The following is a 26,771-nucleotide window of genomic DNA, read 5'->3' as shown; positions in this document are numbered from 1 at the left end:
GAATTAATGTCAAATGCCTATATCAAACTAAAACTGTCATCTTGCCATCCCAAGCAACAAAATAAAAATCTTTGTCTTTTTCCCCCTCACCACAAGGTACCAGCCACTCAAATGCCCTGCGAACTTAGAATTCAACATGCATGCTGTGAGGGCAGGTGAGGTCCTCCCCAGAGCTTCTCTCAGAAAGAAACAAGAGTATGTAATTTAGTAGAGCTGCATTTGGGCAGGTAGTCCTTCACACCTTGGAATACACTCTTTCCTAATCTTCTGTCAGGGCCCAGGCCAGATACCTCCTCCTCCCTCTTCCCTAAACGCCGTCCTCTCCCTCCTCAAAATTTTCCTGAAAAACTTTTGTCTTGATCTCTCCCTTATCTCCATCACTAACTCCACCCCAGTGGAGTGAATGTAAACTCCTTGAGGGTAAAAATTATATCATTTTTTCTTTCTGTCCTCAATACCTAGTACCCCCTTAATAAATGCTTTTTGAAACAAAATCAATTGAATCGTATTGGAATGAATGCAGAAGTGCCTATTCCAGGGCAGAGCTTCCAGAACAGAGTGAATCTGCAGACAGTGAGCAGAGGGTGGGACCCAGACAAGAGCTTCCCTCCAGCCAAGTGGTAGCAAGAGTCCAACTAGGCTCTCAGTGTGCCAGCAGAGGGAGCCCCTGGCCTGTTCCATTCCCACGCTACTTCCGGCTAAATACCAGCTCCTCTCTCTCCCCCTCCTCTACCACAACTCTGATACTTTCACTTTGAAGCCTGGAAGTAGGGGGAGGGGTGCAAACCAAAGTGCACCAGCCCAGCTAGGGGTGGGAGGCTAGTCTGTTTGTACCTTTGTATGCTGACTAAGTCATCAGTTTCTTGATCGGGATATGCTTAGAGCCTTCCTGCCAACTACTTGCTTTAAGATCTTGAAATCTGTCAACATGAGCAACCAGGCTGCTGGAACTTTCAGAAGCAATCAGGGGCCATTACAGAACAAAGTAGCCCTGGTGACTGCCTCCACTGATGGGTGAGTGAGTGTCTTCCCAGCAAGTCCCCGGAAACTAAAGACTGGAAGAGCCTCCCCTCCTACGGGATAGCCTGCAGACGCTGGTCTTTAAACTGTGCCTCATAAAAGGGTGTAGTTTATGGGGGTACCAGGCAGGGGGAACGTTACTAGATGGATGCACTAACAATACCTGACATACCCGTGGTCACAGCTAGGGATAGGATTGGAACTCAGGCCTTGCTCAGTCTAGGTCCAGTCCTGGTTCCTCTATGCCCCATCCACAGCCTGCCTGCAGGACATTAATAATTCTGAGCCTTCCCTCCTACTCTCTTACCCTTTCACCTATTAACTGTCACTCACCTTAGGGACCTTCACTCTCCTGCCAGAGAACTCCTGTTTTCATTCTCTTTGCTACCAGAGGGTAAGCTCTTTAAGGGCAGGTACAGTCTGACTTTCCTCTTTGCACCCTCAGCCCCCAGCACAGGGTAGGGATTTAATACACATAGTGGGGACTTCATAGGTGTTTGTAGACTGCTTGATAATTAGCCCTTCCCATACACACACCCACTGCAAACCCTAGGAACCAAATCCTATCCCTACACTCAATTTCTCACCATGCCTCTTTCCATTACAATCTCCTGGCACCCCAAATGTGGACTAGAAATCAGGACAAGCTCAGGTTGAAAATTGCCTGGGGTACTAACTGTGGGACCCGGGTAAGTCATTTCTGTCATCCTCAGTTTCCTTATTTCTAAAATGGGTATAAGAACACCTGCCTCACAAGGCTTCTGTGAAGAGATAACATGTATTACAATTTGCAAACCTTTAAATGCTACACAAATGCTAATTATGATTTTATTATTATAGGTCCTCCCCATCTGCCCTTTATTGCCACCCTTGGTATGAGAAAATAATTTGTCTCCCTAAAAAACTAGTGCGAACACTGCCTATGCTAATTGCTCCTGTGCCATGTCAACAGAGCCAAGCTAAGAAATTCAAACACACAGAGGCAAGGTTTGATCCTGTCCCCCAGAAGCAACAGGCCTTCACTGTAACAACATGTCTAAAATATGTGCATATGGAAAAATAATATTAAAAATTATCCCACCTTGCCTACCCCTCATATCCGATTCTCCCCTTCCTTTGCCATTCTCTTCTCCCCCTTCCCATCCAAGTGGCAGGAGTTCCCCATCGTAATGTCCCACTTAAGGGCTGCCTGCTTCCCTCCCTTCAGTACCCATGTTCCCAAACTATCAGAGACTACTTCTGCCTTCCTAGGGCTGTGGATTACATTAACATTTGGGGATTTAATGGATAAAATAGGACCTATGGAGTTATTGAGGGGAGTCCAAGAAAACAGTGAAGAGATATATGATTGGCCAGCCTCTGATGCCATTTGCTGACCCATGCTTGGGATTGTGAAATGCCAAGCAGAGGTCCGAAAAGTGACTCATCTGTGGTGGTCCCAAGCTCCTTCTATTTTCCTTCTGTCTTATTATGTCTGGTTCCTTGCTACCAACCCACTGTGAAAGGGACTCAGGGTCCCTTGTGGATGTCATGTTTCCCAGGTATCTCTGTGGGTCTTCGTTCAAGTCCTGAGCATGCCCAGGGACCATCTAAAAAGGAATCTAGACAGTGATGATAGGTATCACAGATTTAGCCTGAAAGCTGTGTACCTGAACTTCTGAGCTCAGTCCTCCATTCTCCTTCCCCACACACCAGGTACCCCGCAGCAGTAATAAGGAGATGATGTATTAAGCCTGGATTCTGTATGGAATAAGGGTTCTTAGCCTTTTTGGTGTCATGGATCCCTTTGGCAGTCTGACAAAGCCAATGGACCCCTTCTCAAAATAATGTTTTTCGAATAATTGATAGAAATACTAAGTTTTAGTTCTAGATTGGTAGAACTAAAGGTGTACTTTCCCCCATATGGTTTTTTTTTGGCATTTTGATTTTTTAATTTCAGGAGGTTCATTGTTCTCCTGAAATCTATCCATGGATGCCTGAAACAGTTCACGGACACCTAGTATAGACGGAAAGGGATTCCTGAAGGGCAAGGCTTAATGACATTTCCAGCTGGCCCAGAAGATATTTGGGGGGAAAGAGGGTCTATGTGTCATCTCATCAAATCACGCCAAAAATCTCATCTTTAGGCTATGCTTAAGTACTCAGTACTGAGTTCTAAGTACTCAGCTTACTGCCTCTGTCCTCTTTCCTTACAGCCTCCTATGGGCTATGGAGTCCACTCTCTGTGCAGGATCCAGTGAAATATAACTCCAGTTCTTATCTCAGGCTCAGGTTGGGACAAAGCCAAGGGACTGGCCAGGCTGGTTTGGGACTAGAACAGCATCTTCCTCCTATCTCTACCCCCAGGATCGGCTTTGCCATTGCTCAGCGTCTGGCCCGTGATGGGGCCCATGTGATCGTGAGCAGCCGAAAGCAGAAGAATGTGGATCGAGCTGTGGCAGCGCTCCAGAAGGAGGGGCTGAGTGTGACGGGCACCGTGTGCCATGTGGCAAAGGCCGAGGATCGAAAACGACTGGTGGCCACGGTGAGCAGCAGGGACACAAGACCAACAGGAGGGAGAGAGCATCCCTTTTCCTTTCTAAAGTCCAACTATATTAATATATTACTCATTATTACTTACTTAGTATTACTGTCCCATGTATTACATAAGATGTGAGAGCTAATGATTAGCCTAAATACCTTTTCCCCATATAAAAGAACGCTCATTTGCATAGCGTTTTTCTTCGGTTAATCAAAAAGCATCCAGAGGCACCCTAGTCCAAGTTCCTTTTCCATAGATTTATAAAAAGTTAGAACTCACTGGGTGCTCAGAGACCATCTAGTCTAATAGGGTCAAACTCAAATAAAATGGGGGCCACTAAGCTATACATAAGGATCCCTGTGGGCGGCATGTTGACTTAGTTCTAAAAAGTAATCTTATCTATGCTTAATTGTAATTTTCTTTATTTTCTTAAATATTTCCCAATTCCATTTTATTCTGGTTCAGGCTACAATGGAGAGTGTAGCTGGCCACAGATTTGACATCCCTGATCTAGTCCATTTCCTTTATTTTGCAGATGTAGAAACTAAGTCCCAGAGAAGTTAAGTGATTTATCCAAGGGTTCATAGTTAGTGGAGGAGTTATGGGACAGAACACAGGTGTCCTCACTCCCAGTCTACTATATTGTTATTGTAGTTCAGTCATACCCCTGTGGACGATACTGTCCGCATGGTCTTCTTAGCAGATACTGGAGTGGTTTGCCTTCTGCAGCTCATTTTACACATGAGGAAACTGAGGCAAACAGGGTTAAATGACTTGCCCATGTATCTTAGGCCACATTTCAACTCAGGTATTCCTGACTCCAGGGCCAGCATCCTGTCACCTGAGCCATCTAGCTGCCTACAATATACCACATAGTAAACACAGAGAACACCTTCAGGATGACCTGCCCTTGCAGAGGATCCAGACTTTAGATTTCCTTTGGAGCAGTAACCTGTGAGGTAGGAGGAAGGTGAGGAGACAAGCAACTTGGGTGGTGCTTATTGTTTTCTGACAACTATTTCAATGTAATTGGTTTCCTTTGCAAGCCTAAGAATTTTACTTTATGCATTTAAGCACCTCATTGTGAGAAAGATCCACAGGTTTCACCAGATAGCCAGAGGGATCCATGATACCAGAAAGGTTAAGAAGCCCTGACCTAGAATCTCACCAGTGGAATAAATACATCAGAGACCTAGGACCTATCTTAACCAACCACTATCCTAGCTCTCAGAGAAGTTTCTAGAATCTGTTCTAATAGAGCAGATAAGGCATATAAGCTTATTCTCAACACAAATATGGACACACAAATGCATTCACAACCCACTTTTTGTTTTATTACATATTTAAAAGGAATGGCAAGTTATCCATAATGGATTTGCAGTTTCATGTGCAGTCATCTTTATTCTACTAGGTTATGGAAATGCTTGTTTTATTTCATAAATATAAAATAAATATGTATTTTTAAAAAGAATAACAGAAAAAAAGATTTCTGAACTTCTTAATTGGAGCTCCTGCTCATGGAGATGTGAAGAGGACAGCTCCTCCTTCCCCAACCCCCCAAAGCTGATTTATTTTCCAAGGGAGAGAATGTCTATCACAAGTTGCCTGCTTACATTCTGCCATAACATGCCATGTTAGCAAAGGAGGAGACCCCAGGCACCCACTGTAATACTGGTCTACTTTGGCCTCCAGAGTGAAATGTCTAACATGCAGTATTTGGTACTTAGACAAATGGTTCCCATTTAGTGGAACTCTAAGGTGTTCATGACTGTGATCTAAGGGATTTGTGTTAAAATTCTTTAACGGAGCCTTAAATGGTAAATAATTGCAGCATATTTTGAGTTGTGTATTAAACTACCCTGGGGGCTCACAACATATTTTGTTGTCGTTGTTGTTGAAAGGGGCTTGCCAAACAAAAACCCCAATATTTCCAACCACAGTTGGAGACTGCTGACTTACCCGTCCAGTTATGGGACAGAATATGGGGGATGTGGCAGGAATGCCTCCCTTCAACCTCCCTCTTGGGGAATGTTTCCTCCCTAGAGTAGAATGCAGAGCCTAACAGATTAGAAAGGCAATGCACCTAATGAGAGGGATTCCTGGAGGAGAGCCTTGGATTTTTATTTAAAAGAAGGGGAGAAATACAGTTTGGTAGACAGGAAGAGGGAGGTTGTGCCATGGATAGGAGACCATTTTAGCAAAGGTGTGTGATGAAGAACCAGATATGCAGAATGTAAAGAAAGTCACCTTTGACTGGTGAGGGACTAGGGTGTAAAATGAAATGAAGGCAGATACCAGCGTTAGCTGATCAGAGAACAATTCTGCAGACACATGCCAAGAAGTGTTGGTATTTGATTCTAAGGCACTGAGAAGCCACTAGAGGTCTGCCTAAGGATGGGTGCCAGACTACAGTTTGTATACTACTTACTATCACAATTTAGAGAAATCTCCCAGGGCCTGCTCCCTTCACTGCAATGACCTTTGCCTACAAAAACATCTTATCAGGTTCTGCCAGATAATCTTCACCTTATCTGTAGTCCTGGCCTAAATTAATAAACCAATCCACAAACATTAAGCATATTACGTTATTCTGAGGATACAAAGAAAAAGCAAAAACAACTCCTGTCCTCAAGTTTACATTCCAGTGCAGGAGACAAGTCCATAGACAGGTATATGGGACTGTTAGGATGAGGACAGAATTCAAAGGCTTCCTGTTGACATTGCCATTTGAGCTCAATCTTGAAGAAAATCAGAGATTCTAAGAGGAAAAATTGGGGAAGTATCTTAAGGCTGAATTTGAACTCAGATCTTCCTAACTTCAGGTCCAGACCTCTGTCTACTATGCTACCTAACGGCTCATAGTAATAGGTAACATTACATATGACAATATATGATAATTATGTATAAGGATAATAATACAAGTAGTAGTAATTGACATTTAGATGACACTTCAAAGTTTTTAAAATACATACATCGCATCATTTACAACAACCCTAAGGTGTATATTAGTAATGGGTAATATTATGTCCATTTTAAAGATAAGGCAGCCGAGGCTCTCAGATCAGTTAAGTAATTTCACTATAATCATGGAGTTAAATCATAATTATCAATGAGGGGTTTGAGAGGCAGCTAGGTGGCACAGTGAGGGGAGCACCAGCCCTAGAGTCAGGAGGACCTGAGTTCAAATCCAGCCTCAACCACTTGACTCACTAGCTGTGTGAAATTGGGCAAGTCACTTAACCCCACTTGCCCTGCCTTCCCACCTCCAAAAAAAAAAGAGAGAGGTTTGAACCAAGATCTTCATTCCAAGTTGAGCATGCTATCTGCTATACCTCCTTGCCCCTCTACCTTTTCTGTGCCTAGCAATGTTCCAGACCCTGTCAGAGACAGCTAGGCAGCACATACCGTATTTCCCCATGTATAAGACGCACCTTAATTTTGGTGCCCAAAATTTAAAAAAAAAATGTATTACATAAAGTTATTGAACTCAAGTTCGTACAACTCCTCATCACTGTCAAAACTCCCATCCATTAGCTTGTCCTCATCTATGTTTGATGATGAATCTCTGTCTTCATATATTGCCTTGTTCTCAGTTCCATCTATGGAATTTGAAATGCCACACTTCTTAAATGACTTGACAACGATCTCAATCTTGATATTATCCCAGGATCTTTTCACCCAGCTGCAAAATTCTCCTATAGTTGGTTTCTTCAATCTTGCCTCTCATGGCCGTTTTCAGCCGTGGCGTTTTCAGTAGGGTTTCTTCTTCCCCAGCCAGTCTCAGGTTGTTTTCTCAATTGAAGGAGGACCAAACTTACGTTCAGAAGCACAATTTCCATTCACTTTTACAAACTGGATCACTTTTAACTTGAACTCAGCACTGTACGAACATCTTGTTGGAGCCATTTCTGGGCAGCATGTGGCAAAACGTAACCTAATATACCGGTAACAAATGTGAAACAATGAGCTCAAAGACAACAAGCGTGAAAAAGCAGGAAATGCAAGTAAAAAATCTACAACAATGAGCACAAAAACAAGCACAAAAAAGCAGGGAACATAAGTAAAAAAAATCTATAACCACTGTATAAGACGCATCCAATTTTTAGACCCCAAATTTTTGGGAAAAGGGTGCGTCTTATACATGGGAAAATGCTATATATGGAGCACTGGGCCTGGAATCAGGAAGACCTGAGTTCTTATTTGGCCTCACACAGTTACTAGCTGTATGACGCTGTTCAAGTCACTTAGCCTCTGTTTGCCACAGTTCCCTGAATTGTAAAATGGGGACATACCTTGCAGTGTTGCTGAGAGGATCAACTGAATTAATATTTGGAAAGCACTAAGCACTGTGCCTGGCACATAGTAGGTACCCTGTAAATGTCTGTTTCCTTCCCTTCTCCCCTCCCACCCTTCCTCCAGGCACTATTGCGCTGTACACAAGAGCACATTTAGAGTTAACTGGGTTAGCCCTAGTTGGGTAGATAGCCCTAAAGTAATGGCCACATGATATCATTAAGTGCTAAATTTTGGGATACAGCCAAAAAGAGCTGTAATTGTTCAGAGGAAAAGTTGAAAAGAAGTTTGTGATATCTGTGAAATTTGCTGTCATGTTATAGCTTTGTGTTCCCAGGATTAGTCCTCCAGTGGTTTTTATTCTCTAGGTACTATACTTATGTAACTGCCAACAGGTAGCTAGTGGTAAACTGCCCAAAAAGTTGAATTTCCCATGTGAATAGCTGACTGAGAATAAATCAGCATGCTTTGCCATTAATCTACACTTTTCCAACAAAAGATAAATCTTTAGCAAAGCCAGAAAACAACAGTTATTAATTATGATATTTTTAAATGCTACATAATTTTAAGCTGAGCTAAAACAAATGGGGATCGTAAATTTGGAGCTGGAAAGGACCTTAAAGACCATCAAGTACAGCCTTTCATTTTTACAAATGAGGAAACTGAGGCACAGAAAGTTTAAATGTCTTACCAAAGGTCACATAGCTAATTAAGTATCTAAGGTAAGAGTTAAACCTAGGTCTTCCTACTGTCAGTCCAGTACACTACCCTGTACTGCCTTGGTCACCAGGGAGAATAGACTCTAGCTCAGTTCCCATATATTATTCTTGGTCCCTCCAAGTTCTGGTCCAAAGTTGAGTCCTATGTCAGCACCATGGGTCTGAGGTCCCAAAAGCCACTCCTTGGGTAATCAATGCTGCACTGAACACCCAAATACCCTCTGGACTCTAGAATTCAGGGATGCGGAGTCACCCTCTGGACCTCTAGCATTCACAGACTCATAGAAACTCCGACCTCCTTCACCTCAAGTGAGAAAGAAGCCAAGGACCAATACCCTCTCACAGAGCCATATTGTCTCAGAGGGGAGAGGATCCCATAGCTTCTCCCCATCTCAACAGTTTTCCACCAGTTGCCTTTGCTCATGCAAAGGAATCACTAAATGAGTAAAACAAAAAGCCTCCTCTCTACCACTCAGTTATCTGACCAGAACCAGTTCCAGAATGTCTACACATGCAACACAATCTGTCCAAGGTACTTCCTTTACACATGATCATGACTCCAAGAAGCAAGTTGTAATAGGATTTAATCTATACTACAAAAGCTAGTCAGGAAAATCAGTGTAGGGACTTAGAGCCCTGTGTTTGGGTGGCTCTGGTTGTATGTGTATGTGGGCAGGGGAAGGGGGAGTTCCCTTCACACAATCTTTCTCTGACAACACAACACTACTTTGCACAATGCTTTGATGTAAATACAGTAAAACCTCTTTAGAAAGACTATTTAATATTTTCTGCAAAAGTGGCTGCCTTGACAGCAGGCCATTGCATATAATACTGTTAATAGGCCCAATATGCATCTATGGGTGAATGGCATGGATTGCAGGACTATTTCCCTACACACACATTCCTAGACAGGTTTTACTGAAATCACTCTAAAAATTATTTGTGGTAGATAGAGAAGGGAAGGACTGTGATTGAGTGGATTTATTACATTTGAATTTGATTAGTGTATATGTGGCTTTGTATAATTTTAAATACTTATTGGAATAAAATCTTGACTTGAAAAAGTAGCATCACCTGAGCAAATTGATGATGTCCACATTTGCACCAAGTCCTGGTCATAAGTGAAACCCAGAAAATATCAAAGAGGCAAAGGAGGAGCAAAAAAATGTGACAATTATGAACTCTATATTATAATTTAACAAAGTACTACTGTGTAATTTCACAAAAACTAAGAGAAGAGTGCTAAGAGTGAGGTGCTGTGGTACAGAGGACAGAGGACTGGCCAAGGAGTTAAGAAGATCTATGTTCCAGTCCTTTCTCTGACACATACTGGCTATGTGACCATGAAAAAGCCATGTAACCTCTGGTTATCACAGATAACTCAGTAATACTATCATAATCGGATAATGAGTACCTGATCTCCACTGGTGAAGGGAGTTTCCAGTTAAGCATCCCTAACTTTACCCTCATCACTGGCTCTGACCATATTCCTTTTCCCAGGCTATGGACCGCCATGGAGGAATTGACATTCTGGTGTCCAATGCTGCTGTCAACCCTTTCTTTGGCAACCTGGTGGACACCAGTGAGGAGATATGGGACAAGGTGAGAAAGGGTTAAAGCACCAAAGAAGTGAGCCTTGAAAATGGTCTATTTTACCAAGGAAAACTTTAGTTCTCTTCAGAACAAATGACTCATCTACAGCTCAGGAGACCAAACATTACCCTGGAAGACCCCACTTACACTGTATGCCCTGGTATTATGCTCATCCTTCATATTTCTCTTCAGTTTTTTCCCTTTCCATTCTGTGTCCCTACTTCCTGTGACTACCTTCCCCAATTTGACCTCAACATCGTTCTGTAGACAACATCCATCAGAGATATATATGAGAGAGATTATAAAATAAACGGACTTTGCATTTCATCAGAGTAGCAGATTCCCTGTGTAAGGAATCCTTGCACAGATGCAGGCTTGACTTAATAGATACCTGAGAGACAGGCTAAGGAATTTGCCCAGGATCACATAGGTAGTAAGTATCAGAGGGTAGATTTGAATTCAAATGCTCCAAGCTCCAATCCTAACACACTATGCAAAACCCCAAATGACTCATTTGGCATGTAATGTGACGATGACTCAAAATCGACCATTCAACTAAGAGACCCACACTTCTCCCCTTCGGTTGCCAAAAATGAACATACTTGTGAAATAAATATCATCTCTGGTAAGACAATCCAAATTGTATCACTTCAAGAATATTGCATCATTTGGAAAAAGAGACAGATAAATGAATGAATGAAGAAAAAAAGAAAATTGCTACGTTTACATTTAGGAAGGTTAGGACATTCAAGAAGAACACAGACAAATATGGCCAACCCCTGTGCTATAGTAATGCATATAATTCAAATGATATTTCTCTGATAAATTCCACATGCCAACTTTTCCGCAATTACAAGGTTCTTAATTAAAATATTTCTGTTTGTTTGGTAGAATTAACATTCCCACCAGACTTAGGAATGCTAAATTGGTCATAATCGCTCTGCAGTTTGCTTCTGGCTCTGTCAGTGATTTCCTCACACTGTGGTTGAGGTAAACTAAAAGAAAACACTGGTCGTTCATAAGGATGAAATTTTGTTTTTTCAACAACTTCGTTCCTGAACTTGGTTATAGTCTTCTTTGAGATAAGGAGACTAATTTAATACGCAATGCCTGCTCAAGACAGTTTTGAAATCAGTTTGGGAGTCAAGTAGCTGTGCCAGATTTTCACATGATTATGTATAGAGAACTGGGTAGGAACTTGGAGGTTATCTAATCCAACCCCTTCATTTTACAGATGGAGAGAGATGTAACCTCTGGTTTACATCTGAGGTCTAGGGAGGTTTTAGTCACTTCTTCAAGGTCACTCCTGTAGTAAGTGAGAAAGCTGAGATTTGATGCCAGGTCCTCCGATTCCAAATTCAACATTTCAACACCATCCTGCCTATTGCATATTTTCTTTTTTAAATTAATAGGATAGAAGCATTTGCCAGGACTCCCAATTCCTGTCACTATGGTTCTCCCTCATGATCCCACTTTCCAGAAAATGTGGCCAGAAAAACACAAGAGTACCCCACTTCCCCTTCCCAAAGACCATATCAGTGTTAAAATAACCTCAGACACATGTCCCAGGTTAGACTGGGCCATCCCTGAGAAGTTCAGTTCTCCTGTATGGAGTAGCCCCAGAGAGGCTCAACTCAATTCAATTCATTCTTGCAGCATGGTACAGTGGAAAGAATGCTGAATTTGGAGTCAGAAGACCTGGGTTCAAGTCTCACTTCTTACACTTACAATCTAGTTTACACTGAGCAAGTCACTTAAAATCTCTTCTTTGTCTCTAAAGTGAAGGGTCTGGGCTAAATGACCTCTGGAATCCCTTCTATCTTCAAATCTATGAATGAGCATCTCTTAAGTGCCTACAATCAAGGCACCAAGATAGGCATTGGAGATAGACAAAGACAAAAAGAAAGCAATGCCTTCCCTAAAGATGCTTACATTCTACTAATTACATGACATCCCCAATCAGAAGGCCCCCAGATGTGCCAAGCAAATTCCATGGTAGCCTTCAATGTTCAGGTCTCTTCTGATCAAAACAAGACCATCAGGGTGGGTTCAGCCTTGACCTTGTCTGTGGAGACAGAGAGAACAGGGCCATGTGCTTGCTTAGCTGGCCCTAACCCTAATCCAGTGACCTATCACTCACTCTTTCTTCACATTGCCTTCCCAATAATTGATTTTCCTCCTCTTCCATTTCAGATTCTGGATGTTAATGTGAAGGCCACAGCCCTGCTAATGAATGTGGTGGTGCCAGAGATGAAGAAGAGAGGGTACAGGAGTCAAAGGGGACCTGTGCGGTGGTGGGGAGTTAGAGAGAAAATGAGGGAAAGACATCCCTCATGCATTTGAAAGGAAAGGAAAAAAGGGTAGGGGGTCTCTAACATGAGAATGCAACAATAGTGTCATTGTCTCTTCCAGAGGTGGCTCAGTGGTGATTGTGTCCTCAATTGCTGCCTTCAATCCCTTCCAGGTAAAACACTCCTCTATTCAGTGTCTGTCCTCCTTCTCTCCATACCCAACTTTCTCTAGCCCCAAGATTTTAACTCTTGTTCCTTTACAGAGTCAGCTATCCACATTTTTTCTTCCAGAAGGAACAACCTAATCTGAACACTAAATGGAGAGATAAGCTAGGAGGGGCTCTCCTTTCCACCTAAGCACCAGCATGACTCCCTCCTGCCTGGCCCATGACTCTCATTCTCTTCCCTCTGGGCATTATCCTATTAACTAGTGTCCTTAAAATGCTGTATCCAGAACCAAGCACAGGATTCCAGAAACAATCTGACCAGGTCACAATCCCTTCCCTGACTTTTTTTACTTTTACAGTACTTTTTTTCCAGCGGGACCTGCACTTTCATCACTATTAGAAAAGCTTCCCTCTACCAATGCAGAGCAACACCTACTCTGAAACTCACTATCTGAAGGGGCAGATAGGTAATGAGCACCAGCCCTCCAGTCAGGAAGACCTGAGTTCAAATGTGACCTCAGATACTTACTAGCTGGGTGACCCTCAGCAAGTCACTTAACCCTGATTGCCTCCATCCCCACCACCCAAAAAAAGAAACTAATTGTCTGAGAGAGTTACCTAGGACTCTTATGAGATTAAATGATCTATCTAGGGTTTCTCAGCCAGGAAGGAACCCAAGGCAAGACTTAAACTCACTTCTTCCTGATTCCTAAACCACCTCCATATTGGCTATGTTATTTGGTCTCTCTCTAGTTCCTATGCTTCTCCTGATTCAGTCTAAGATCACATCTGCCTTTTTTGCTGCTATATCACTCAGTTAATAAGTATTACTTTTGCAGCCCACTAAGACCTTCAGATCTCTTTCCTATGAAATGCTCCTGACTTTATCTGAACAGGCTCAAGAACAGATCACTGGGGCACTTCACTAGAGACCTAAATTTACACTGAGTCGTTAATGACTATCCTTTGGGTTCAGTCATTCAACCAGCTCCAAATCTACCTAACTGTCCAATTTTTTAGGCCAAGGGTGTCAAATACATGGCCTGTGGGCCCCACATAGTCCACAATACTTCTGAGTGCAGCCTGAACCAGCTTAAATGTAAGTGGGAATTATTTAACAAAATAAATAAAAATGCACTAACACACAGATAAAGGTGCATTTTAAAACTAAGTGAATATATATATATATATATATATATATATATATATATATATATATATATATATATATATGTATGTAGTAGATGGCATCTTGGCATATAGATTAATGACCTGGGTTCTAATTTGAGTTTGACACCACTGGTTTGGCCCCCTTCTCTATCTTGTCTAAAAGAGTTGCTCTAGCTATTTTGTCAAATTACTTTGTTAAGATTTCATTAAGGATTAGACTATACCTATATCATCCCCCGATCTAGTAACCCTATCTGAAAATATCTCAATTTTACAGATGAGGAAACCGAGTCATACAAGAGCTAAGTGAATTCTTGCTCAGGGTCACATTGTTTAAGTGTCTGATGCTGCACTTGAGCTAAATCCACTATGCCACCTGGATACCTAGAAAAGGAAAGTAGATTAGTCTGGATTGACTTGTTCTTGGTGAAGCCATCTTCTTTGTGACCTATACTTCATATTCTAGACACTAACCATTCCTTTAATGATATGTTCTAGAAATGTCCAGTTATCATAGTCAAGCCCACTGTCCTATATTTTGCAGATTCTTCTCTCTTCTCTTTTTGGAAATTGGGACAATATTTGTCCCTTATGAGTCTTATAATAGCTCTCATGTTCTCCAAAGCTTTTCTTTTTTGTTGTTGTTAGTTTTTATTGATATTTTTATTACATCATCATAGTTATCAAAAGTATTCCTCTGTGACCCCTTCCTGGAGAGACATTCCATTAAAAAAAATAGGGGTAGATTTTTAGAAGAAAAAAATCAGCATAACTGATCAATATATTGAAAAAGTCTGAAAACCTGTGCAATGTGCAACACCTATGAACTTCTCATCTCTACAAAGGGTGAGTTGGCAGTGTCTTCTAACATCTGTCCATTCAAGTCCTGCTTGATCTTTATAGTTTTGTTACATTCCCTTCTTTGATGTGTAGTTGTTCCTTCTACGTTTGTGTATATTGTTTTCTTGATTCCATTTACGTCACTCTGCATCAGTTTGTATAGTTCTTTCCATGCTGCCCTGTGTTCATTACACACATCATTTACTACAGCACAGTAATACTCCATAACAATCTTATTCCAAAATCTTTGTAGCTGTTCCCAAATTGATAGGAATCTAGCTTGTTTCTAATTCTTAGCTATCACAAAAAATGTTCCTATAAATATTTTGGGAGTACATGGGGATTTTCTTTTTATCAGTGGCTTCCTTGGTATATAAGCCAGTAACGGAGTTTCTGGTTCAAAGGGTATGGGCATTTTCATCAATTTATTTGCATAATTCCAAATTACTTTTCAAAATGACTGTACCATTTCATAGCTCTATCAATGATGTATTAGTGTGCCTATCATTCCATAAACTTTCCATTAAGTATTGCCATTTTTTATAATGTTTTCCATTTTGCAGGGTATGAAGTAAAACCTCAGGGTTAATTTGCATTTCTTACTACTTTTCAATGTTTTGCCATTATTATATAGAAATGCTGTTGATTTCTGAGGATTTATTTTGTAACATAACTTTGCTGAAACTATTAATTGTCTCAATTGGTTTTTTTGCAGATTCCCTAGGGTTTTCTGAGTATACTACCATGTCTTCAGAAAATAAGGATAATTATGTCTCCTCTTTACCTATAATAATATCTTTGATTTCTTGCTGTTGTCTTATTGCTGTGGCTAGCATTTGAAGAACTATATCAAATAATAGTGAGGAGAGTGAGCATCCTTGCTTCACTCCTGTATTGATTGAGAAAGGTTCTATTGTATCCCTTTTACACATGATGCTTGTTTTTTGGATTTATTTCAGCTGAAACATAATAGATTATGTTCTAGCCTCTTATTTTAATTCTATGTATTTCTTGTAAGCAAAATACTGTTGGATTCTGGTTTCTAACCTATTCTGCAATCATCTTCCATTTTGTGGGTGAGTCTATCCCATTGAAATTTACACTTATGATTGCTAACTGTATATTTCCCTCCATCCTATTTTCTTACACTTATCCTTCTTTTTTTACCTTGTCCTCTCCTCAAAAGTCTGTTTTGCTTCTGACCACTGTTTCTATTAATCTCTCCCTCTTCTCCTCAGCCCCTTCTCTTAATAATCTCTTTCCCTCCTACTTCCCTATTGGCTAAAATGAATTTCTATACCTACCTGTGTGTATATGTTTAATCTTCCCTTCTTAAACCAGTTCAGATGAGAGTGAAGTTTAAGTTGCCCACTCCCCACCCCATTACCCCCATGATCCCCTATACTGTATAAACTCTTCCTTGGGCACTTAATTTATATTAGGTAATTTTCCCCGTTCTTCTTTCTTCTTCTCTTCTTCCAATGCACTACTTTTCCCCACTCTTCTATTATTCTTTTGAGAACATCCCAAAGTAATAAAATTACACCCAGGCCCTCTGTGTAATTATATTCCTTCGGATGATAAAGTTCTGAGGGGTTTACGTGTATGCTCTCCCCACATAAGAATGTAAACAATTTAACCTCATTTATTCCCTTATGATTTCTCCTGCATGTTTACCTTATTATGATTCTCTTAAGGCCTCTATTCAATGTCAAATTTTCTGCTCAGGTTATCAAGAATGCTTCAAAATCTTTTATTTCAACAAATATCTTTTCTCCCCTGTGGGAATAAGTTATTCGTGGCAGTAATACTAGATTCTTTGCCTCCTGGAATATCATATGCCAAGTCCTCCATTTCTTTATAGAACCAAATCTTCCAGACCACACCCAGCACAAGGTCCCCATCTCCTTTCACACAACCTCTCTCTTCACTCATAGACACATTTGTCAGCAGAACCCCTTCCCACCACCAAAGCAACATCTCCTCTCCTCCCCCTTTCAGTTCTTCCACCATCCTCTTTACTCACTCCTCTGCATTCTCATCTCTCACTGAGACCACAGGGGTCACCCTGTCCTCATTGCTAGCCTTTATTTAGACCCAGACACAACACATTTCTTTCTATCCTCCTTCCTTCTTCCTCTTTTATATACCTTTCCATGTTGTATGTAGAACTACAAAATTCCTTCATTCACCTGTAGGCAGGATGTCATCAGGTTCTGTCCATAATGCCCTAGGCTTGCCTCTACACTATGATCTCCACCAGGCTCCCTCCTTTACCCCTGTTCCTGTGTATACATTTAGAAAAAAAGTTTCTTATTAGTCTTTCTGCTATCATGCTGCTGTTTGCATAAATTTATTCCTCTTGCATTTCTATTATCTGTGGTGTTCAAGGAACAAATAATCTCTTCAGTTCTGGTTTTCTTTCTAAAATGTTTCAAATGTCTCTTTGTTATTGAATGTCCATTTTTTATTTGTACTTAAGCTCAGATTTGCAGGGCAGGTTACCCTGAGCCATATCCTGAGCTCCATGGCTCTTTGGAACATCTTATTCCCTTCCCTCCTGATTTTTCTGGTGGGTGAAGAATGGTGTTATTCAAATTTCCTCTCCTTTGTATCTGAAAGTCTTTCTTCTAACCTCTTGTTCTTTCTGAATTGAATTGTTAAATTTAACTATTATATGTCTTGGGGTTTGCATCCTTGGGTTTTTTCTGGAGGTGACCCATGAATTCTTTCAAATGGAATTTCATTTTTTCTGTTCAGTTCTGTGCAGTTCTCTTGAATTATTTCTTGCATTATACTGTTCAAATTCTTTGTCTTATGTTCTTCTCAGAGATCTATAATCCTTAGTTTGTCTCTATGTTTCCTTTCTTTCCTTGCCTAGCAAGGATATCTTTGTAAACATTATTTTTTTTATTTTCTTCTTCTAAATTGTCCTTCATTTCCGTATATTTGCATACCTAATTTATTGTTCTCTTTTTTGTTCCTTTGGTGAGACTTGCAGTTTTTCTATTCTTCCCATTATTTTTGCTTTGCAGTCCATAAATTATGCTCTTGTGATTCTCATTTCACTTTTGAACCACCCAGGAGTTACATGTTGTAATTCCATGGTCTTACATTCTGTAGTCTGTGTCATCTGGATCATTTTTCTTTGTTTTGCTGTATGTCTTCATAGATGCCTGAACTCCTTTGGAGTCTGGAGGCCGTATTTCCTTCTGTTAGTGTTTTCCTTGTTCATTTATGTGCTTATATTCTAGATCCTCTTGAGTTTTTTTCTTCCCTAAAACTTTGGTAATTTCAGTCTCCCCTCCCTCCACCCCCACCCCTCTTATTTTCCAGTATTGTACATTTTCTTTCTCCCCTCTGATGGTGATTTCTTTGGGAGTTCAATCTCAGAATATCTCAACCTCCTCCTGAATTAGGCAATTTACAAATCACCAGCCTAGGTCATGTGCCAAGTGTATTTTGAGTGCATAGATCCGGCCCCACTTATTTGCTGAGTAATTTCCTTCAGCCTTAGTGGAGTGACACATGACACCCCCCTACACACACACACACACACACACACACAAAATGTCTTATCCTACTCGCTCTGTTCCTCAATCCTTGTCCTGTTGCTACAGGGTGGACTTCCGCAGCACCTGAGCATTTTGGATCTAGTTCTTTGGGGTTGTCTGCTGAAGCACTGATTGTCTGGCATGGCCTCAGGATGACTTTGACTCCTAGAGGCCCCCGGTGGTACCCATTGGGTGTTATAGCTCTCATTGTCAAAGCAAATTTCCTTAGAGTGGTCCCCTCAGCAAGGAAAAGAGGGAGGGGAGAGGGGACCCAAGAGTGTGAAGTTGGATTTTGTTAAATGCCTGTGCATTGGGTATTGGGTCTGCTAGTGCAGCCTTTCTGTCAGTAGTATGAGAGGTAGATGAGGGGTGCTGAGTAAGCTCAGTGTCAGTGAGCATCAGTTCATGATCTGTTTTTATTGACCTTCTTTTGGATTCTGGGTGCCCTAGATCATGGAGATAGCTAAAGTTGTTTTTATCTTTGGAGCATAATTCCTCTTTTGGAAAGGTTTGAGAGGTCAAAGTTGATCAGAGAACATGTCTAGCCCACTATCTTATTTCTCACGTGACGCCAAAATCCTCTCCTTGGCCTTTCAAAGCTTGTTGACTTTGCTCAGCAAATACGTCTTCTTGTTCCTTCAGTTTCCTGTGAAATAGTTCATCAAGACCTGAAGATATGGCCTTTTTTTTGCATCCCCTGCATTTGATAAGCACTTAATAGACACTTGTTTGTTGATTAATTGATCAAGGACAGCAAGATAATTTCTTCTAGTGTTCTCAGTTATCTTGGGCTTCAGTTTATCTCGGGCTTCAACTCCCTATTAGCTATTTCTACTGCTCTTTTAACCCAGACTGCTTGACATTAAAGAGGGAGAGAGAGACAGAGAGATTTAAAATTGAGCAGCTTTACCTTCTCTACCACTGTTGTCATCATCTCTCTTCTTTAGTCATCTTTTCTCCAATGTAATTTTTTTAAATATTTTTTCCTTCTCCTTAGTTTTTCTCATCAGCCTAAGTTCACATCAAGCTTTAGTGCTCCTAGCACTATTCTAACAAGGACATGTCTTACTTTTTCACTCTTCCTCCATTACCTTTCCTAGCTTCCATTTTCTCTACATGATTTTTTTTTAATCTAAATTGATCAGGCAGTTCCCTATATGCATTAGTCTCCTTAGATAACTAGCCGCCCCCCTCTACTCCTCAGAGAAATTGTTTCTTTTTGTGTCTTCAGAATTTCATTCCTGAGTTTCCTATTCTTCTTCAGCTATCTTCTGTAGAATTTAAGTCTATATGATCCTAATAATCATTCTCTGAACACTTTTAGAATCCAATGTACAAAAATTCAGGAAATATGCCATGGAATGTCTCACTCTCCCATTTTTCTTTGTCACAACTTTGTCTTCAAGACAGCAATCTGATATAGGTTATATATATGCAATCATGTAAACATATTTCCACATTAGTCCTGTTGTAAAAGAAGAAACAGAACTATAGGGAAAATCCATGAAAACAAAAAATGAAGAAAAATGAAAATAGTATGCTTTGATCTGCATTCAGACTCCATAGTTCTTTCTCTGGATGTGGATAGCATTTTCTATCATGAGTCTTTTAGAATTGTCTTGGATCGTTGTATTACTGAGAAGAGCTAAGTCTATTGTAGTTTATCATTACACAATGTTGCTATTACTATGTACAGTATTCTCCTGGTTCTGCTCATTTCACTTAGCATCAGTTCACATAAGTCTTTCTAGGTTTTTCTGAAATCTGCCTGTTCATCATTTCTTATAGCACAATAGTATTCCATTACATTTATATACCACAGCTTCTTCACCCATTTCCCAATTGATGGACATAACCTCAGTTTTTAATTCTTTGCCAACACATAAAGAGCTGCTATAAATATTTTTGTACATGTAGGTCCTTTTTCCCTTTTTTACAATATCTCTGTAGTGGTATTGCTGGATCAAAGGGTATGCACAGTTTGATTGCCCTTTGGGCATAGTTTCAAACTGCTCTTCAGAATGGTTGGATCAGTTCACAACTCCACCAGTAATGCATTAGTGTTGCAATTTCCTCACATTTTCTCCAACATTTATCATTTTCCTTTTCTGTCATATTAGCCAATCTAATAGGTGTGAGGTGGTACCTCAGAGTTGTTTTAATTTGCACTTCTTTAATCAATAGTGATTTAGAGAATTTTTTCATATGACTATAGATAGCTTTAATTTCTCCATCTGAAAACTTCCTCTTCATTTTCTTTGACTATTTATCAATTGGGGAATGATTTGTAGTCTTGTAAGTTTGATTCAGTTCTCTATGTATTTGAGAAATGAGGCCTTTATCAGAAACATTTGCTGTAAAATTTGTTTCCCATCTTTCTGCTTTCCTTCTAATCTAGGTTGCATTGGTTTCGTTTGTGCAAAACTTTTTAAATTTAATATAATAAAAATTATCCATTTTGCACTTCATAATATTCTCTCTCTCTTGTTTGGAAATATATTCTTCCCTTCTCCATAGATCTCACAGGTTAACTATTCCTTGATCTCCTAATTTGCTTATGGTATCAGTCTTAATATCTAAATCATGTACCCATTTTGACCTTATCTTGCCATATGGTATAAGATATTGGTCTATACTTAGTTTCTGCCATACTACTTTCCACTTTCCCCAGCAGTTTTTGTCAAATACTGAGTTCTTATCCGAGAAGCTAAGGTCTGTGGGTTTATCAAACAGTAGATCACTATAGTCTTTTACTACTGTGTCTTATGTACCTAATCTATTCCATTGATCCGCCACTCTATTTCTTAGCCAGTACCAAATGGTTTTGATGATTGATACTTTAAAATACAGCTTGAGATCTGTTACAGTGAGGCCACCTTTCTTCGCTTTTTTTTTCATTAATTCCCTGGATATTCTTGATCTTTTCTTCTTCCAGATGAATTTTGTTATTATTTTTTCTATCTCTATAAAATAATCTTGGCAGTTTGATTGGTATGGCACTGAATAAGTAAATTAATTTAAGTAGAATTGTCACTTTTATTATATTAGCTGGGCCTACCCATGAGCAATTGATTTTTTCCAATTGTTTAGCTGTGACTTTATTTGTGTGAAAAGTGTTTTGTAATTGTGTTCATATAGTTCCTAGGTTTCTCTTGGCAAGTAAACTCCCAAACATTTTATATTGTCTACACTTATTTTCAATGGAAATTCTTTCTCTATCTCTTGCTGCTGGGCTTTGTTGGTAATATATAGAAATGGTGATGGTTTATATGGGTTGATTTCATAGACTGTGACTTTGCGAAAGTTGTTAATTATTTCAAGTAGATTTTCTATGATTTCTTGAGTATACCATCATATCATCTTCAAAGAGTCACAGTTCTGTTTTCTCATTGACTATTCTAATTACTTCAATTTCTTTTTCTTCTCATTTCTAAAGCTAACATTTCTAGCTAACATATTGAATAAGTGGTGATAATGGGCATCCGTGTTTCCTCCATGATCTTATTAGGAAGGTTTATCCCCATTATAGATGATGTTTGCTATGTTTTTAAATAGATACTATTTATCATTTTAAGGAAAGCTCCATTTATTCCTATGCTCTCTAGTGTTTTTAATAGGAATGGGTACTATATTTTGTCAAAAGTTTTTTCTGCATCTATTGAGATAATCGTATGACTTCTGTTGGTTTTGTTACTGATATGGTCAATTTTGTTAATAGTTTTCCTAATATTGAACCAGCCCTGCTTTCCTGATATAAATCCTGCTCGGTCATACTGCATGATCCTTGTGATATATTGCTGTAATCACTTTGCTAATGTTTTATTTAAAATTTTTGCATCAATATCCATTAGGAAATTTGGTCTATACTTTTCTTTCTCTGTTTTGACTCTTCCTTATGTAGGTATCAGCACCATATTGGTGTGATGAAAGGAATTTAGTAGGACTCCTTCACTTATTTTTCCAAATACTTTATAAGTATTGGAATTAATTGTTCTTTAAAAGTTTGGTAGAATTCACTTGTAAATCCATCTGGCCCTGGAGATCTTTTCTTAGGATACACTGATAGTTTGTTTGATTTCTTTTTCTAAAAAGGGGTTATTTAAGTATTTTCTTCAGTCTTCTGTTATTCTGGGCAACTGAGATTTTTGTAAATATTCATCCATTTCACTTAGATTGTCAGATTTACTGGCATACAGTTGGGCAAAATAGATCCTAATTATTGCGTTAATTTCTTCTTCATCGTTGGTGAATTCACTTTTTTCATTTTTGATGATGATAATTTAGTTTTCTTCTTTTTTAATCAAATTAATCAAAGGCTTATATTTTTATTGTTTTTTCCCATAAAACCAGCTCTTAGTCTTATTTATCAATACTTTTCTTTTAATTTTATTAAACTCTCCTATTATTTTCAGAATTTCTAATTTGGTGTTTAATTGGGGATTTTTAATTTGTTCTTTTTTTAACTTTTTTAATTGCATACCCAATTCATTGATCTGCTTTTTCTCTATTTTATTCATGTAAGCATTTAGAGGTATAACATTTCCCCTAACTACTGCTTTAGCTGCATCCCATATATTGTTGTATGTTGTCTTATTATTGTCATTCCCTTTGATGAAATTATTGATTGTTTCTATGATTTTTTTTGACCATTCATTCTTTAGGTTTAGATTATATAGTTTCCAATTAACTTCTAATCTATCTTTCCCTGGCCCTTTATTGCATGTAATTTTATTGCATCATAATCTGAAAAGGATGCATTTACTATTTCTGCCTTTCTGCATTTGAATGTGAGAGTTTATACCCTAATACATGGTCAATTTTTGTATAGATGCCATTACCACTGAGGAAAAAGGTATATTCCTTTCTATTCCCATTCAGTTTTCTCCAGAGGTCTATCATATCTAACTTTCCTAAAATTCTATTCACCTCTATAACTCCTTGTAAGATGATATTTCTTGAGGCCATCAATGAGGTAAAAGTTGAGGAGAAGTTTTTCGAGGCCTAGTAAGACTCCCTAAAGAGTCTCAGGGCCTTCTATTTTTTGATTCAATGGAGCCAGACTGGAGGTGTCTACACTTCACTCAAGTCAAATCTCAGCTCCTCAAGGTCTTGTCTTTTCTGAGGTCCTCTCAAGTTATCTTAAGAGGACACCTGCTTTACCCCTTTATTTTTGCTGCTCTATGTTCATTTTGTGGAGATTTTCTGTTTGTGGAAGAAATCTGAAGAATCTGGAAATTTCTGACCTACTCCACCACTTTCCCAGAATGCCACCCCCATATCTTCTTAATATTCAATACTACTTCACCACCACCATCACTATCCATTTTGCACATTCTGGTCCTTTTGAATAAGTTAAAAACTACCAGAACCATATTTCAGCCATGAGTACTGTTCCAGCAAGTCTCAATGATTTCATATTGTGTTGAAAGAGAGTATAAGGATTCTATCCACCTCCTCACTTAGAAAACTCAGAAATTAATAGACATTGAGGAAAAAAACACCACATTTTTCCTTTCCATCCGTCTAGTCCCTGGGCCCCTATAATGTTAGCAAAACAGCCCTGCTGGCACTCACCAAGAATTTTGCTTCTGAGTTGGAACCAACGGGCATTAGAGTGAACTGCCTGGCACCAGGCCTCATCAAGACGAACTTCAGCTCCATGGTAAGGATGGCTAAGACAGAGAGGGAAGGGAGGGACAATGTCCACCCACTGGGAGTCCCTACTGAGGTCCTTCCTCTTTTCCAAAGAGATGGCTGTCTTCCTGTGGGGATTCAGGGGAGGAGACCCCATCTGTTTCTTAAGTTTCCCAATGTCTTATCTAATAGCCTGGCCTTCCTGATATACCCTTGCCATATCATCCCTCCCCCACCTCTCTTTTGTGACATATGGGGTGAAAATAAGGACCAAAGCCACCATCCCCATCTCTTCTCTGACCCCTTCAGGGATGACACTCGTAACCCTTCTTAGCTCCAATGGAGTGACTAGCCAGAAAGTGATCAAAAGAGAGGGATGGAAAATAGGAGAACAGAAGAAGCCTCAGGGAAGAAGTAGGTAAGGGGAGGAAAAGGATGAGGCCATGTTACACCTGGCTTCTAATCCTAAATCACTTTAGTAAAAACCAAAGCCAGTCCCTTTTTCTCAGGGTCCCCCAGCATCTTCCTCTTGGGCAAAAGCAATGTCATGCCAGTGTCTCCCCTTTCCCAACAGTTCTGGGAAAACGAGGCTAACGAGACCCACATGAAGAAAGCCCTGAATATATCCAGGTAAGGGTCTTCATTTGGTGAGTAACTGGATAAGGAAAGAGAAGTACTGCAAGGGGATAGTCACCCAGACAATCCAGATGTGTCACAGGAGATCAAGCAAGTGGTGGCACCATCCCCCAGAGTAGAACATGTCACTGATGTTAGTATACACAAACATTTAAAGGATTTTAGGACACTGCAAACAAGCATGGAGTAGGTGTTTTACTAAATTTTTGGTTCTCCCTTTATGCCATGATCTATTCTAATTTGTATTATGCTTAACTATGTATATGTCTTGTTCTCTTCCTCCCACTAGATTGTAAACTCTTTGTAGGCAGGAATCGTATCTCATGTATCTTTGGCTCTTTCCCTGGCCTTCCACAAAATGTGACACACAATAAGCACTTAGGAAATGTTTGTTGAATGAATATTGAATGAAAGCTATTTGGGGAGTAGATAAACATACAGTAATGATGGTGGTTATTGGTGTGTCTGACTCTAAACAATAAGTGAATTTCTGAAGTGAGAAACTGCCTATAAACTAAATTGAGCCAAATCAAAACACATTGTGAGAGTACTAGGAAATGTTGCTATTTAAAGGAAGCTCTCAGTGTGATCTTTAGGGAAAAGAAGGAGCCTTTGTAACACAAACAATTGCCACTACCCCTTAATTTATAGGGGCAGCTAGGTAGCACAGTGGGTAGAGTGCTGGGCCTGGAGTCAAGAACATTCATCTTCAGTGAGTTCAAATCTGGCTTCAGACACTTAGCTGTATGACCCTGGGCAAGTCACTTAACTCTGCTTGCCCCATTATCTGTAAAATGAGCTGCTTAAGGAAATGAAAAACCACCCCAGTATCTTTTCCAAGAAAATCCCAAATGGGGTCATGAAGAGTCAGGAACAACTGAAAAATGACAGAGCAGCAACAAAACTTTGGTTTTTTTATACTGAGTTTTCTTAAAGCAGTGAATACTTGTAATTTGTCATCATCATTTTATAGCAGCAAGGCAGTGTGATGTAAAAGTAAAATGTCCAGAATATATAGGTCCAAATGCTATCTCAATCCCCTATTGACTGACTTACCTCTGAGCAAAAAATCTAGTCTGCATCAGGAGAGGGGATTCCCTCACTTTAGGAGTTCTCTACATCAATGAACTCACAGGGTGAGTCTGAACAAAATCCAAACTATTTTATTATGATATGACTCCTATAATTCTTCAGCAGCTTATGATTTCATCAGTATGGGTTTGCCCTCCAGGGATGCCCATTGCAATTCCTTGGTGAATAATAGGTGGTCTTTGAGTGTTACTGCAACCAAAATATTCATCACTTTTAGGCCAATCTGTTGAGGAGCCTGAATTTAGAGAGGCTGGTTCTCAGAGGACAGATGTACCGTCTGTCACCTAGTCTGTTCTTGAATCCTATTCCAGCTTGGTAAGACCTCCTGGAGCTTGTATTCCTTTTGAAGAACTCAGGGTCACCAGGGTGAGGACTCGACTCTAGTAGAATTATAATTATTACATAAACACATGAAAGATCTGTGATTTCACCAGAATTCCTGGTATGGGGACCTCTCTCCACCAAAGAAGTTGGCCTCCTGTCCACATAACTGAGTATTTAAGTTCTAGGCAGTTGCTAGAAGCATACAGAGATTACGACTAGGTTAGTGGGTCAGAGGTTGGTTTTGAACCTAGTCTTCCAAACTACAAGTCTACATGTCATACTGCCTTCAATAGTAGTAGCAGTGTATTTCTTAAAACAATTTATTTATAAAAACCCTTTCAGATATAGATTAGGGAGAGGGAACAGAGCAGGCTGGTGCCTAGAAGTATATTTGCTACCCGTTAACAGACAAATGTTATTTGCTTTGGGCAGTTGATTAGAAAGAGCTGGGTCAAGGCACCCAAGCCACTTCATTTTATTCCCTATTTCTCCTCTTCCCTCTGAGGACTATTGGGAGGATCTAGTGAGATTATGTAAGACGCTAATGTGTGAGCTGTAATTATTCTTGTTGTTATGATCACTACTCTTTTCCAGGCTGGGCGAGCCTCATGATTGTGCAGGCATCGTATCTTTCCTGTGTTCACCGGATGCTAGCTACATCACAGGAGAAACTATAGTAGTGGCTGGAGGGGCTCCTTCCCGTCTTTGATCAGCCTGGGAAGAACACCCTGAGATTCTAGAAGCTATCTATAATGAAGAGAAGGCTCAAGATTGGACCTTGACTTCTGAATTCCTAGACTTATCTCCTCTAACCTTGCCCATCCCACTGACTTCCCTGGAATAAAAAAAGGCCTGTGAAGCAGCTAGGGAACCCCCTGTTTGCCATGTATGGGAATAAAAGTCCTTCCTTAAGGAAA

General features: G+C 39.9%; 1 protein-coding gene across 1 annotated transcript; it reads left to right on the top strand.

The window, feature by feature from the left end:
• The first annotated feature begins 756 nt into the window (after window positions 1-756).
• On the top strand, window positions 757-26,771 carry LOC118828144 (dehydrogenase/reductase SDR family member 4-like). Its single transcript, XM_036734564.1, has 8 exons — window positions 757-1,014; window positions 3,367-3,544; window positions 10,054-10,155; window positions 12,340-12,410; window positions 12,559-12,610; window positions 23,696-23,830; window positions 24,377-24,432; window positions 26,449-26,771. Exons 1-8 carry the CDS (start codon window positions 875-877, stop codon window positions 26,561-26,563), a joined length of 849 nt encoding a protein of 282 aa, XP_036590459.1. The 5' UTR covers window positions 757-874; the 3' UTR covers window positions 26,564-26,771.

The sequence above is a fragment of the Trichosurus vulpecula genome, chromosome 8, assembly GCF_011100635.1.
Source record: "Trichosurus vulpecula isolate mTriVul1 chromosome 8, mTriVul1.pri, whole genome shotgun sequence".
Lineage (NCBI taxonomy): Eukaryota > Metazoa > Chordata > Mammalia > Diprotodontia > Phalangeridae > Trichosurus > Trichosurus vulpecula.
The sequence above is the reverse complement of the archived record's forward strand: the minus strand, read 5'-3'. Positions and strand labels throughout refer to the sequence as shown.